The sequence below is a fragment of the Crocodylus siamensis genome, chromosome 10 (assembly GCF_052110815.1).
Source record: "Crocodylus siamensis isolate JL-2025a chromosome 10, ASM5211081v1, whole genome shotgun sequence".
In the NCBI taxonomy this organism is placed as follows: domain Eukaryota; kingdom Metazoa; phylum Chordata; order Crocodylia; family Crocodylidae; genus Crocodylus; species Crocodylus siamensis.
In genome coordinates, this window is record NC_143404.1 from 72,955,870 (window position 1) to 72,970,906 (window position 15,037).

A 15,037-nucleotide genomic window follows, 5' to 3' on the forward strand; every position below is an offset into this window, starting at 1 on the left:
CTCAGCCTGCACATGCTTCCATTCATGCCCGGCCCCGTTGCGTGGCCAGCGCCATCAAAGCTAGGTGTGTGATAGGCACATAAGCAGGATCATGCCCCCCAAGAGGTCTTGGCCATTCGCTGGGGAGAAAGGCAGCTGGCGCTGTCCCAGTCGGCCCATTCACCAAGAGACTCTTGCTGTGCTGGTGCAGCCAACATGCATCAGCCACGGCCCAGCTGGGTGCTGCTCACATTCAGCTTTATTGAGAAGGGACATTGTTTGTGTCCAAACAATAAAGGAGGGAGTGAGCACTGGCACCACAGGGGGAGGAACGGGGGCAACTCCGGCTTTCCGTGGCACGGCTAGTGTCCAGCACGTGGTCCCACATAGACAGAGCCCCCAGAAGTCTGTGTCTACCGCAGACCGCTAGAGGCCTGCCTCGAGCTCCTGGGCCGTGAGGGGCCGCAGCTGGGGCAGCGTGGACTGCTGCACCACCATGATGCTGCACGGGCAGTGCCGGGGAGCCAGGGTGTGGCCACACAGCAGACACAGATGTGACCACAGCATGTGCCAGCTCGGGGCAGTGGTGGGAAGTGGCCACACCGTGGATGTCAGGGTGTGAGCAGGGCTGGCTGGGCCTCGCAGTGCAGGGACCCTCGGCGCTCCACGTGCTCATGTACAAGGTTTCCTCCTCACATGGCTCCACATCCTCACCCCATGCAGACGACGGGTCTCCCCCCAATCGGGCCCACTCTGCGGCCCCATCAGAACCACCATATGTCATAGCTGTCATCGTCACTGAAGTCATCGTCGTCATCGCTGTATTCATTGACTTCGCCACCACCCTCGCCATACTCGTTCTCATCGTTGTAGTCATTCTCCGTGTCCACGTCTGTGTCGTCAGTGGCCATGACCATGAATTTCGGGTCAACGTCATCCTGGCCCTCATCGCTGTCCATGAGGTTCAGGTCATTGTCATTATCCTTGTCATTGTCATCGTCATCGTCACTGTCATCATCATCGTCTTCTTCCCCTGCACCCCCACCCTCCTCCTCGTCCTCATCTTCATCCTCATCCTCATCCTCATCCTTGTCATCGTCAGCCCAGCCATCATCCTCCTCCTTGTCCTTATCTGCATCCTCATCATCCTTGGTTTCATCCTCATAGTCTGTCTCATACTCATCGGCATCATCAGCATCATCGCCCGCCTCGTACTCGTCATCATCATCATCCACCTCCTGGTCCTGGTCCTTGTCATTGTCCTGTTCATCCTTCTTCCCTGCATTGTCTTTCCCACCAGAATCCAACCCGAGCAGCGGCTTCAAAAGGGAGGGCACCGAGTTGGATATGGGATTGCCCCCAGCTGCAGGCTTATCTCTCGCCACTGGTACTACATTGGACACTGGTTTTCCAGGGGATGTAGGGATGGGGGGAAGTTTGTCTCTAGACAAATGTTTTTCACTGGACTCTGGCTCTTCACTGGATTCAGGCTTATCTCTAGACAAATGGTTTGCACTGGGCTCCGGCCTTTCACTGGACTCCGGGTTTTCACTAGACTCTGGCTTATTTCTAGGCAGGTGGTTTTCACTGGACTCTGGCTTTTCACTGGAGACTGGCTTTTCACTAGATTCAGGCTTATCTCTAGACAAATGTTTTTCACTGGGCATTGGCTTTTCGCTAGACACTGATTTATCTCTAGACAAATGTTTTTCACTGGACACTGGGTTTCCAGTGGATGCAGGCTTCTCCCTACACAGGGGTTTCTTGCTGGACATTGGTTTTTCACTGGGTGCAGGCTCTGCCCGAGGCACAGGCTTTTTGTCAGACATGGTTGTTGCCCCAAACGCAGGTGTCTCGTAGCCCAGAGGTTTTCCATTGGCCCCAGGTACCAGCTTGTCACCGGGCACACGTGTGGCTCCAGATGCTGGTTTTCCAGTGGGCACCGGGTCTGAGAGAGACACCAGTTCTACCCCAGACGGCTCTGCCCCAACCCCAGAGGGGTCTGTAGATAGGAGCTTTTCCCTGGGCTCAGGTCCTGCACCAGGCACCGGTCCTGTGGGAGCCGCAGGGGGCCCCAGGCCAGGTTTCCCAGCAGACAGGGGGTCTCCCCGGCTCCCCACCGTGCTCTGCGCTCCCTCCTTGCACTCAGGCTGGTTCTTGCACCCGGCAGGCTTTCCCCCGCACATGCAGCCCCTTGGCAGAGCCAGATGGGGGGACTCCAGCCCCCCCGTGCTTGCCTTCTTTCCACCCACATTTGCAAGGCTGACCCCTGCCACGGGCTGTTCCCTGGACTCAGCTGCCTGCGGGGTGCGTTCCCCCAGGTCACAGCCAGGGGCAGGAGAAGCTGCTCCAGGGATCCCTGAGATGGGAGTGAAAGCAGCAGTCAGGGACCCTGAGTCCTGCAGCTGCCCCCTGTCCAACCCCGGCACTGCCCTCCCCCAGGCAGGGGTAGAAGAGGCAGGACTCAAGCTGGGAATCCCCCCCCAGGCAGCAGGTAATGGGCAGAGCAGCTTCAGTCGGATACGGGTGAGCCGTGCCCACTGGAGAAGGCTGGAGCTGGGGCAGGGGCAGGGCCAGTGCTGGGGGAGCCCAGGTAGGAATACAGCAGGCCCAGAGAAAGGCTTGGGGTGTGGGGACCCTGCTTCCCCAAGCAGGTTTCCACTGCTCTAGACCCCTCTATCCCCAATCCCTCCCCCACAGCCACAGGGAGAAGAAACCATCCACTCCGGGTCTCCTGGGCGCCCCATGGCTACACCACTCCCAGGGGCAGCACGCAGGGGAGGGCATGGCGGGGACCCGTGTGGGCTCACCTTTGGCCAGGCTCGGGTACGACGGGCCCAGGACGCCTGTTCCGTTGGCCAAAGGGGGCTCCTGGTGCAGGGGGGCTGGCGCCGGAGAACGTCCTTCCTGACCTGGAACAGAGAGAATCGCTGGTGACGGGCCGCCTCGGCTACTTTTCCCTGGCACGTGTCCCAAGGAGTTACCCCAGAACGAGCCGGCAGCAGCGTTCTCCTGGCACGAGGTCTGCCAGCTCGGGGTCATCTGCCCACATCCAGGCCAGGGTCATGGTGTCAAGAGCAAACATGCCTCGCTGCTCCCCCAGCCATGCAGCAGCACCGTGACAGCTGCCTGTGGCTGCATGGGGAGAGCTGCACGCGTGTCGTTTCCATGCAGCAGCACCCAAACCCATGGCGCCATGCCCCAGGGCACGTATGCACGAACCCAGGGAAAAGCCCCTTACCTGCTGCGGCCACAGGCCTGCAAACCAGCCTACCCCTTGTGCAGCTGCACCTGTGCCCCCTGGGACAGTCCTGGTCCCCTTTGCACTTGAGTAAGCACCTGTCAGTGAATCCTGCTCGCAGCGGGAGAAACCCAGGGTTAGGACAGGTGGAGCACAGAGAGGGCAAGAGCTGGGGGCCACATGGGACCTCAGTGCTGCCACATGGGCCCCCTCTGGCAGTGGGATCTGCCCAGAGCACCCGCTGTGCAGCCCAGACAGACAGACAGACAGATGGACTGAGCAAACAGGTTTGTGAGCTCAGCACCTAGCCATGCTGCACCGCACGGTGACCCAGATAATTTGGACAGCCCTCACTGCAAGGGCCCTGCCCAAGCTCTGAGCAGCCATGGGAAGGGCTGAGGGCTTGGGGCTGTGGGCACTCTGCAGCGCAGGGAGGTCCCTGCTCATCCAGGACCCGGCAGTGCCCCCAGCCCCATTTGTGCTCACAAGCCCCGAACAGAGCGAGCACGGGGGCAGGTCACACATCCCAGTGGGCAAGGGCCCGTGCCATGCAGGGGTCTCCTCCGCTGCCATGTCTGAGAGGAGGCTGAGGGCAGAGCGGAGGCAACCTTGGTGCCCGGGGAAGGAACGTGGCCTTGGCTCTGTACATGTCCCCAACCTTGCATGTCCCTGCTGCCTCCCCCAGTGGTGGCAGCTGCCCCGTGGCCCCTGGCCATGCCGCACCCCGGGCTGGCGAGTGGGAGGGTGTTCAGTGCTATTCTGGGTTGCTGGCTGGGAGCATGGGGCAGGGCCACCACCGAGGCATGCCCACAGGGGAGCGCAGACAACCAGCCCGAGGCTGCTCTGGTTTCGATCCAGGAACCTGCCTCTCCGCACCATCTCTCGGAGGTCTGGAGCCTCCGGCTCTGAGTTCGAAAAGCCTCTGGCCTGGGTCCCCGCCGCCCCTACTCACGTTCTGCTGGGGCAGCCTGCAGCGCTGTCCACGGGGCGAAGCTCCCCAGGAGGACGAAGAAGACTGCCAGCTTCATGCTGCCACCGGGAGCCAGGTCTGAGCACCCCGAGCTGCGCCAGGCTGAGATTTAAAGCTCCACCCGGGGTTGCGCGTGGGTGGCAGCAACTCAGAGGTGACGAGAGAGAACCTCCCAGAGCTGATCCTAGTTGCGCTTCGCTCCAGCTCCCAGCATCCTGCCCCGCCCAGACAGGAGATACCTGGTGAGGAGGAAGCTGGCAGGCTGCGATGCCCAGAGCCACGCGCGGCTGCAGGGACCGGGCCAGGCGGGCCACGCCTCCTGATGCCGACAGACCAGCCTCTTCCCCGCTCCGTCCCGCAGAACCCGGCTGTGCGCTGAGTGTGTGCAAGGAAGAGCCCTGGCACCCTGCACACGCTGCCCAGTCCTCGCCCCGCACGTGATGATGCCTTGCCTGCCCGCAGCTCAGGCAGGTGCCAGCAGCGGGACAGGCCCCCCGTGCATTTAATTTCAAACTAATTGTGTATTTAATTCCAACCTAATTGCATACATAATTCCAAGATAATTGGCTTGCAACCACGAATGCCAGGCTTTCTCAGGTGCTTGTGACCCTTCCTCAGGTGCTCATTGCCACAAGGCCTGCTTAGAGGCCCAGGCTCAGCACTGAGACCCTCAGGAGTGGGATGAGCAGGGCCAAGTGTCCCTGCACCTTCTCCCAGGTCTGCGATTCCTTGGGCAGGGAAATCCCCACACCCAGGCAGGCCCCCAGGGCAGCTGTCCAGGCTTTTGACCAGCTTTAACTGCTGGTCTTGTCTGCCTTACAACCCTCCTCCTGATGCAGGCAGACCGCTGGCCTTTGCAGCAAACACCCACCTCTGTGCTCACGTCCCTTGCCCTGCCCGTGGCTGGGTCTTTATACTTTTTACATTCTCCCATCTCCTCTGCCCTTCTGCAATGGGGTGAACTCTTCTGGACATGATGGTCTGAGACACCGAGCTGGTCGCCTTTACAGGCACCTGTCTCATCGGTGATGTCCATGTTGTTGCATTCCTGCCCTCCCCCGGCGCACCCATGCCCACAGAACTGAGTCAGACTCCAAACACAGGTTCACAAGTCCGACAAAGTCTCTGGGGAACCGTGGAGCAGCCTCTGTTCACTGGCCTTGGTGACCTTCTCCGGAGGAGATTGACAGAACAAAGAACAATGGTCTCAAGTTGCAGCAAGAGAAGTTGAGCTTGGATATTAGGAAAAACTTTCTCACTACGAAGGTGGTGAAGCACTGGAACAGGTTACCCAGAGCAGTGGTGGAAGCTCCTTCCTTGGAGGTTTGAAGACCCGAGTAGACAAGCCCTGGCTGGGATGATGCAGTTGGGGCTGGTCCTGCTTGGAGCACGGGGCTGGATTAGATGTGACCTCCTGCGGTCCCTTCCCAACCTCATTCTCTACGATTCTGTGGTTCTATGAAATCATTTTGGTGCACAGAAAATTGGCTCCCTCCACTTGCTCCTGCCTCCACAGCTTGTCCCTCCCCATCCTGCTTGCTGTGGTCTCAGAGTTGAGGTTCCTGGTGCTGCCTCTCCCCACTTTTTAGGTTCTAAGATGCTACAAGCAACTCCCAGGCCCATGGTACAGTGGCTGTTACCCCCAACAGCTTCACTGTGCCCCAAGGAGGGTGCCTGGACCCATGGGTCCCCAGTAATGCCCACTGGGGTCTTCCTCTCTGCTCTGAGCACACTGGGGCATCTCCAGCACCCTCTGACACGAAGACCAGTGCCGTAACTGGATTCAGGTCTGCAAGGACCTGTGCACGGTGACTGCAGCCAAAGCCAGTCAGGGATCAGGGAAAGTGGACCACATGGGCAAATTCATGTCAGGAAGCTGAGGAGGGTTCCTAGGCTGCCCAAGGAGGGACATGTGTGGGGCCTGTCCAGGCTCTTGGCAGCAGGGAGGCAGGACCTGTGGAGCTAGCCCGTAAGAAACAGGAGAAGGCTCCTGAGACAAGATGGGGCCTGGTGGCCTGGATCCAGCCCGATGGGCTGCTGCCCCTTCCTCCATGGTGATTCCCATGTCACAATGACAATATGCCCCATGATGAGCACAGCCTCTTTCAAGATGTCTGTGTGGCCCCATGTCCACCCACCTCCACCTCTTTGCTGCAGCAGCAGTGATTTGTCCCAGCCTCATGACCAGAGGAGAGGGGAGCTTGGACTCTGTGCAATGCTACATAGGTGCCAGCCTCCTGCTGCTGCCCTTCAGCCAGAGGCACAGCAGAATAACTTGGAGCGAGAATTGAAGGCTCAGCTGGCTCTGGGAACGAGAGCAAGACAGAAACAGCCTCATCCAAATGGCTGCACTCAGGGAGCTGCTTGGACAGCAGCACCCCAGGAAAGGCCGTTACCCACAGTGCTGTTATGGTTGTTATTTATTACATGCATTGCAGCAACCCAGAGGCTCACTGGACTGGGCTGGGCCCAAACAGAGGAAAAGACTGTCCCTGCCCACATGAGCTCACAGCCTAAGGTAGCAATGAGGCACAGCATGACGGTGTATTGAACAGCAAGACAGCAGGGGACAGAGAGGATGGGCATGGTGCTGGGAACACAGGCTCCACAGAGCCCGCTGCTGCAAGCCCTTTAAAGCGATGTGTCTGTGTGGAGCTCTGCCCCGACGCACAGTGCTGCCACCGTGGCCGTTCCTGGCTCCATGCCCTCCCCTCCTCCTTGGTTCCGAGGCACATCTGTCTGCTTCCGTCTGCTCCATGCTTCTCCCTCAGAGGTTTCGCACTTGTTTTCTCCTTCGCTTGTATTTGAGGCTGACCCTGATCACCTAGGGTGAAAGACAAGGAAGCAGAGCACTCATTAGCTCTGAGGCGACAGCAGTAGCCATAAAGGCCGCACGTCTGGCCAGCTTCATCTCACCCACCAGATTTCAGCAGTGCTGCGGGCAACACCTTCTGCAGTAGACACCTTCACCAGTCTACATGACAGGCCGAGGCTAAGGCCACTTTCACCCAGTGTGCTCCTGCCTGCAGCCTGATGTTGCATTTGCTGCTGGAAACTGCTGGGTTTGGGAATCCAGATACGCACAGAAAAGTCACCAACACAGAGCTCTCTCCCTGCCTGCCCCTTCTCACTGGGGCTCATTCTGCCTGTAGCAGAAGGGGAAGAGTCACCCCCACAGAGGAAAAAGGGGTACAGTCTCTTTTCCACGAAGGCCTGGCCTGGCAGGCTGCCCCTGAGCACTGATTCCAGGTGCCTTTATAGCCTTGGGTCCCATGACCAAGCAGCAAGCCTGGTACCCTCCTCTTGCCAGGCCAGACTCACACCAGGTGGGCCTCATCATTCATCTGGGAATCACCTTCAGGTGGGAAATGAGATCTCCCTCAGAGGGGCAGCCCTGAGCTCCTACCCTGAGCCTGGCCCTGCAAAACCCTCTGGGTGCCACTAAGACCCACCAGGATGAGGATGATGCTGAGCAGCCCCTTCCCCACATTGAAGGCCAGCAGCCCCAGGACGGCAGCAAGGACAGGAATCAGTGGCTCCCGGCAGCAGGTGGAGTTGGGGCTTGCACTGCCCTCCCGCTCAGGACCCCGCAGCGACGTCCTCGTGGGTGAAGTGCCCAGCCAGGGTGCTGAACAGTCTGCAGACAAAAAAGAGGTGTGTTCAGGGCTAGACCTCCCTGAGGCAGAGGGCCAGACGCAGAGCGATTTCCCAGCCTCTTCTGCTGGCAGCCGCACTCCAGCCTGGGAAAGGGGGTGTTGGAAGGTGGAGTGGGGCATCCACGTCCCAACGACAAGCTGTGGCAGCTGGCACCGGGTCCCAGGCACCAGGGAGCTCATTTGTAGAGAGCGTGTTACAAATGATGCGGCCCCAGATTTACTCCCCTCTCCCCAGCAGGTGATCTCAGAGCATGGGGCTTGTCTCGGGGCTCTGGTCCCTGGATGTTAACTCAGAGATTGAACAGAGTTATCTTGGAGGGACCTGGGGTCACTCAGGGCAGACTCTGGCTGGGCATGTTCTGAGCAGAGATATGTTTGCCTTTGCCCATCCCTGCTTGATGACCACGCTGAAGTTATTAACAGGTGGGTGAGGGGGAATGGCAATGCACCACAGGCAGCTGGGGGACAGGCTCACTCCGAGATGAGGGGCTTCAAAGGCAGCTCATGCCTGTGTGGCCTGGGCCCAGGGCTGCCCTGGCAGGAGCAGGGCAGGGGAGGAAACGGCCTGAAGTGGACGTTCTCTCTACACCTCTGGTCCAGGATGGGGCACTTCCCACGACAGTGAGAGAGGCGAGGGCCCAGGCTCAGCTCAGTGAGCTGCCTCCGACCAACCTCCTGTGCAGGCACCAGGACAGATGTCGGCTCTGGAGAGCGGGGCACGTGGCCGGGCTGGTGAGGAAGCCTGTGTGGGAAGGGAAATGTAGGAAGCCGATTTAAGTACAGGTTTGCTCCATGCATCCTGGCCTTGGCTCAATTCTGATGCCGTGACTCAGCAATCCACCTACTTCCACTGCAGTCCTGGCAGCCCCTGGCTCTCTCCAGAGGCTGCTAGTCCTGGCATACTGCTGCTATTAACCCTGCTTGGACCAGGGGGTTCATTGCTCCCACCGGCTGCTGGAGGCTCCAGGACAGCAATGACGGTGTCCTCCCAACCTGCCTGGCTAATGAGCTCAAGCAGAAAACTGCCCCCGTGACGGCAGCAACTTCTGAGCTGCAGCAGGGCTGGACACAGTCATGGGCGAACCAGCCAGCTGCCTGGGGCCTGGACAGAAAGAGGGCCCAAAAATGGCAAGTTTTTAATTATTATTGTCATTATCTCTGGTGAAGGGGGGCCCCATGCTAAAAGGCCTCCAGGAGTCTAGGTACGGTGCTGATCTGCAGCCACGCGGCATAGCTCCTCGTTAGCCCCTGCAGCTCATTGCTGCCTGCCGAGAGCCCGTGGCTGCTGGAGGCCATGCTAGGGATGCCCTTCCTTCCCAGTCAGTTTGGGATCGATGCCCTGTCTCTCAGCAGCCCCAGGCACTTTTCTCAAGCGCAGGGTGTTCACCTTGGGTTCCTGGCCAGGTCCAGTGCTAGGAATCCCATTAGCTTCCTAAATGCCCTGGATTTTTCAAGTGGGACCAGTATTTCCTGGCAGCCCTGCTGGCGGCTGGAGTGCTACATGGACTGTGCCTGGTGGCCAGGGGAAGTGACACCACTCTGGGGACATAACAGTGGGACCATGACAGCCTGTGTTGGCATGCTGGGGCTGAGGAGGACCATTATTCAATTACACTCATAATTAGTTCAGCAAGGAGCTGCATCCATTTTCCTCCCACCTGCTGCAGGGCAGTTGCAAAAGTGACTGTTGAGGCAAACAAAGACAGGGCCACATCCCGCTGTGGTAGGGCAGGCGTGACTCATTGGCTCCCCATACACAAGGGCTGTTTGACTGCTGGGTGGAGAGTCCTGCCTGACTTCTCTGCACCACAACAGTCAGCATGAATAGTGGGCCACGTGCCCCTTGTCTCTGGGGCAGCTCCACTGTTTACACACAGTGTCATGTCTCATTTTGTTTCATTAACTCCATGACACTGGCAGACACAACGCAGGCCAGGAGGTGGATTGCACAGACCCTGCTTCATCAAGTAGGACTTGCTTTTTCTTAAATGCATAGAACAAGATCATCCCCTGGTAGCACACAGAGAAGGAAACTTCTCCCCCCCCACCCCCCAACAGTACACAGAGGAGGAAACTCTCCCCCCCAGCACACAGAGGAAGAAACCTCTCCCCCTCACCACGTGCGGCTGAGTATGGGCTTCTAGGTTATAGAGCAGCAGGCATGGCGGGGTTGACCACAAAAGTTCAAAGGGTCTTGGGGTTCCTTCCCCCTCCCTGGAGCATGAGAAAAGGAAGAAAGGGATGGTGACTGCAAGGGCAGGTATCCAGTGCCCCATGTGAAGGGCAGCCCCTGGGAACTACTGTGAAATAAGCAGCTGTTCTGTATCAGTGAGGCTGGCAGCTGTCCAAGATGCCATTATTTTATTTCACCTACGCCCTCTTTGTGCCACGGGAGGGGGAAGCTTGGGGCCCCGTGTCTCCTGCCTGCCTGCTTTCCAAGCTCTTCGCATCACTGTGGTGCCTGGCCTTCAATGCCTGTGGTTCTGGCCCAGCCACCTCACCTGACACCCGCAGGATGACGTCTGCCTGCTGATTGAAATGTCCCACATTGGCCCACAGGGAGCAGCGATAAGTGCCAGCGTCCTCTGGCCGGACCTTAGGAATGACCAGCGACTGCTGCTCGTCCATCAGGAACTGCCGCTGGATCTTGTCATACACCGTCGTCCTGTTCTTGAGGTTCCGAATCAGCCCCATTTCCTGGCTGTTGTTGACGACCTGCAACGCAGCAACAGGATCCCGTTAGTGCATCAGGGCACGTGGCACAGCCTGGCAAACCGGGCTGCCGGTTAAATTAGGGCAACCAGACCAACTCCCATTGCTGGGCACTAACATCTTCTCATGCACCTGCCTGTGGCACTGCCTTACATTCACACAGCCACGCAGCATGTGTAAACCGGGCAGAGGGGCTCCCAGGATGCAGCAACCAGCACTTCTCACAGAGTCAGCTGGGATAAGGCAGCAGGCAGTGCCATGGGGGTCTCTCTGTGCCCACGTACTCGTAACCCCAACTGTCCGTGGCTACTGAAACAAATAGAAGGAGCCCTGGATACCCTCTTTCCCCTCCAGACTGTCCCCAGGTGCACTGGCCCTGAGAGTGTGTAAAGAGCTGTGCTGCGGTTTAGAAAAGCGCTGGCTCTTCCAAGTGGTTCAGGACATGTGCTGCCTCTGTGGGAGGGCGCTACCTTGTACCAGCCACTGGCCCAGAAGTTCTGCATCCCTTTGGCAGCAGGGGAGCAAGGGAGGACTGCTGCTGCCCCACACTGGCTGTCCATGGACACTGCTGCCACTGCCAGTCTTTGCAGGAGGAGCCACAGGCAGCCAAGAGCTGGAAGTGGGAAGAGAGACTCAGTTAGGAGTGCAGCCTCGAATCCAGGAAAGGCTTCCCATCCACCCTCCTCCGAGCTCTCCACACAGGCTGCAGTCCCCGCCGGAGGTTGCTCTGCACCCACAGAGAGGGGCAGGTGCCGTTGCAGGTTCTAGCACCCCCGCCCTTTGCGGTGGTGCTGGCACTGCTGAGCTCCAAGCCTCGGGCTGAGGTTTCAAAGAGCTGTGAGAAAGCTCCTGCTGCCTCTTGGAGTTATTTTGAATCATTTTCAAGAGAGAGTTGACCTTCAAAGCCCCTTGGTATGAGCCAAATGAGGCTCTGGAGCAGCCCACGGCTGAAGCACTATAAGGCAGAGCCACCCGCCTGTGCTCTCCAATCTGGCCGGCGCCGGCAAGCCTGAGGGCCTACAACAAGGAATTACATAAAGTACAGGTCCGGAGCACCTGTTCTTCCTGCTGGGGCAGGGGCAGCGACACCACGGCTGAAAATCAGGATGCTCTGATTTCGGTGCTGGACTCCAGGCCCCCTGAGCCAGGGCATTTCAGCCTCTTCCTTCTGCCTGTACTTGCAGGTGTCAAATCTTACTGAAAGCTCCCCGGCTTTCACTGGAACAGCTCACCCCATGAAGCCCCCTTCCCTGCCACAGGGGCCAAGGCTTGGGGACCCGTGGCCCAGCTCTGTTTGGGACTTTTCACCAAATCTTGAATGCAGTCGGGTGCAGCTGACATACTGTTACTCAGGCCCAGGCAAACCTGAAAGGTTCTGCTAGTGAAGCTGCAGCACTTTGCTGCTAATGAATCACATCTGTGATCAGCGCAGCTCTGCCAGCCAGAGCACTAGCACGGTGCACTTATACTAGTCCCAAACTCCTTTGGCCGGTACAGAAACCACTGGAACAGCCAGAGAGCTCTTCCCCAAGCTAAGCTGGACCCAGAAGGGTGACTTGCCAACGCAGCAGCACAGGCAGCCTCTTCCCAATGCACACCAGGTTTAGTACCCCCAAAACGTTCAAAAGCAGCAGCAAAGAGAGCTGTTACAGCTGTGCTGTCCTCCAGATGGGTTTGCTCTGTTGCGCTGAACCCGTTCAAATCCAGAGAGAAGCTCACAACACCATTAGCAGATACAGTGGGCAATGAGCAAAGGGACTTGCTGCTCTGGCAGTGCTTGCCAACGCCATCCAAGTACCTCCCGGACTCTGCCGCAGTCCAGATACTGCCTCGGCGACCACGGTCCCGGAGCACCCTGTGATAAGTAAGCTGCTTGCCCTCCCCATAGCCTCTGGGAGGTGGGAAAGAACTTCCTTCTCCTGCTTCCAGATGGAGATCAAGGCCGAGAAAAACAAAGTTTAGGGCTGGCTGGAAAGTGTATCTCGGAGCATCTGGCACTGAGCACAATGACACAGAGAATTGGGTGCCAACCCAGCTTTTGCTGCTGCCTTCAGGGCTGGTTCTTCGTCAGAGGTGGAAAATTGTGACTTTCACTCGAAACTAGAACCTGAAACCTCACAGCTCTGTACATAGTCTCTGTATTATACTCTGCAGACTCTGCCCACGGTTGGTGACCTTCTGCAAATGGTGTTAACAAAAAAGGATTGTGACATGGGAATGATCAATTAAGATCAAAAGAGAACAGTGTTCTCCATCCTCTTTACTGCAGGCCTTCAAATATTTGAGAACTGCTAGCATGTCCCCTTCAGTCTCCTTTCCTCCACACTAAACAGCTTACCTCACTCAACCCTTCCTCATCTGGCTGCGTTTCAGCCTCTCTATCGTCTTTCTTGTTTGCTTCTGGAACCTCTGCACTTTCTGCACATCCTTCCTAAAAGGACTCTGTCGAACTGAGCTCCTCAAAGTATTGAGACAATTTTGATTTCTAATCCCGCCCTCCGAAGTTTCTGCTGCCTCTCCCAGCTTGGTGTCATCTGGCATCTTCAGAGGCGTGCTCTGTCTTCCACCATCCAGGTCATTCGGGAAAATACCAAATAACATCAGACTAAGAAGAAACTCCCACGATACAAGGCTGTTTTGGGCTACGTCCTTCCAGTCTGACAACAAACAGGTGCCAACTGCTCTTTAACTATGTCTTTTCAATGTTATGGGCACAGCCAACATACAAACAATACGTGAACAACGGTTATAGAGGAAATGTTCTCATTTAATTTGTTTTTAGAAATAAATGTACCCCCTCCCAAGCTGCAGCCCCCCCAGACAAGTAATAGCACTCTCCCTGGATCTTAACATCAAGTGACGCTCAGGGAGCAATGCATAGTAGTGGCACGAGACCAAGACCTTTGGCTTCCTGAGAGAGAGCCTGTCCCATGTATCTCTTCCCCAGCACACAAGTGCCAGTGACAAGATGAGGAGGAAGTTACCAAGTGAATAAATTCCTGATGAGGACTCACCCAAGGGCAACATCTGCGTAGTCTGGGTGCATGCAGGGGCAAGAGCTCCCGAGTCTCAGAGTTTCCTGCTCTGCTGAATGGAAAGCAGTGGGCTTGTTTATGAAGAAAATGAAAGCTGGCTGCTGAAGACTGTGATACCCAGTGTAAAGTACCCGCTGTGGCTGAGGAAACGGGTCACAGAGTCCTCAGCTTGTGGTGAGCAATGCGTTAGATTGACACTCACCATCCTGGCACCGAAGGGGCGTGTGGGCTCCCCCCATGTCCCCACAGCCAGCTTTCTCCCATTCAGACTCAAGCATTCTCTTGCCTGCTTATTCTGCCAGGCGCTCCACGCTCTCTGTCACCCATAAGGCCAATGCTCTCCCCTTCCTCCAATTCGTCCAGAAAACCTCGGTCTGCCTGAACCCGCCCAAGCGAGGAGGCTTTGGAAATAAACTTTCCGACGACTCAGAACCGGCCGCACCAGACTGCCTACACTGGGCTGTTGCACACAAAGGGCCAATCCTGACCCAACCGAAGTCGGTGGCAACGGTCCCGCCAACTTCAATGGATACGGGCTCAAAATCTCATCCGGTGCATCAGTCCTACCTATCGCACGTCAGACTTTCCGTCTCTCGTCGAAGATCACAAAATCCCACGGGGCAGGGACCACGTGTCCCACCACGTACGACAGCATCAGTGGTCTCGCTGAAGTTGTGCTGTATCTTGCCCGCAATTTCCTTCCGCACCCAAGGCCAGCGATGCCACCAGCGGCAGAGATTAGACTGGGTCTCGACACACACGCTGGCAGGTTTGGTCATCTCGCTATCTCCCAGGTGCCCCTGAAGACAAGGCTTGCCCACCCGGGTCCCCACCCTGCACAGCGAGATAACACTTCTCCACGTGAGAGAGCAGATATCGGGGGTGAGCACCAAGCCTCTAGTGTCCCACCGCACCTGGACGAGGCACCCAAAAGAAACGAGCCTGGTATTTCGCTTATTTTACCAGAAATCTTAACCGCTGCCTGTGTGGACAGCACGGGGTGCGCTTGCGAAGCCCTGTCCCAAACGAAGGGGATGTCCGACCCCTGGGACGGCACTCGTTCTAAGCCGCCAGCCCAACGTGTTACAGCAGAAGCGACGGGAGGAGAGAATGACCCCCGCCTGGCCCGTGTGGGTGCCTGGCGGAGGCCGGCAGCCGAGGGCGGATCCGGGATGTAATGGGCGGCGTGCAGGGTGCGGGGTCCCCCGCGGACCAACCACCGCACCCATGTGTCTCCAGCGCCAAGGGCCAAGACACCCGACGAAGGCGCCGGGGCCTGGCACAGGGGAGTCGAAGGCAGAGCCACTTCCCCCCCCGCAATGAAGGGGTCAGCAGGAAGGTGGGGTGGGGTGGGGCAAGGCGCAGGTGTGGGCGGAGCCGAGGGGAGGCGGGGCCCGATGCCCCGCCCCTTGCCAAGATGGCGCCCCCGACGGCCGGTTGCCAT

General features: G+C 57.8%; 2 protein-coding genes across 4 annotated transcripts; both read right to left on the minus strand.

Annotated features, from left to right (window-relative positions):
• Window positions 1-743: 743 nt before the first annotated feature.
• Window positions 744-4,469, minus strand: LOC149856923 (uncharacterized). The gene is made up of 3 exons (XM_090020679.1): window positions 4,173-4,469; window positions 2,790-2,891; window positions 744-2,338 (listed from the first exon to the last, which is right to left on the minus strand). Exons 1-3 carry the CDS (start codon window positions 4,246-4,248, stop codon window positions 744-746), a joined length of 1,773 nt encoding a protein of 590 aa, XP_089876805.1. The 5' UTR covers window positions 4,249-4,469.
• Window positions 4,470-6,602: 2,133 nt separating this feature from the next.
• LOC149856924 (uncharacterized) lies at window positions 6,603-14,942 on the minus strand. 3 transcript variants are annotated; one of them, XM_090020688.1, is made up of 5 exons: window positions 14,161-14,942; window positions 11,029-11,171; window positions 10,348-10,561; window positions 7,643-7,827; window positions 6,603-7,014 (listed from the first exon to the last, which is right to left on the minus strand). In XM_090020688.1, exons 2-5 carry the CDS (start codon window positions 11,116-11,118, stop codon window positions 6,958-6,960), a joined length of 546 nt encoding a protein of 181 aa, XP_089876814.1. In that variant the 5' UTR covers window positions 11,119-11,171; window positions 14,161-14,942; the 3' UTR covers window positions 6,603-6,957. The 3 variants fall into 3 exon arrangements, with proteins under 3 accessions (XP_089876814.1, XP_089876813.1, XP_089876812.1); XM_090020687.1 differs by having other exon boundaries at window positions 13,573-14,942; XM_090020686.1 differs by lacking the exon at window positions 14,161-14,942 and adding an exon at window positions 11,615-13,335.
• Window positions 14,943-15,037: the final 95 nt, after the last annotated feature.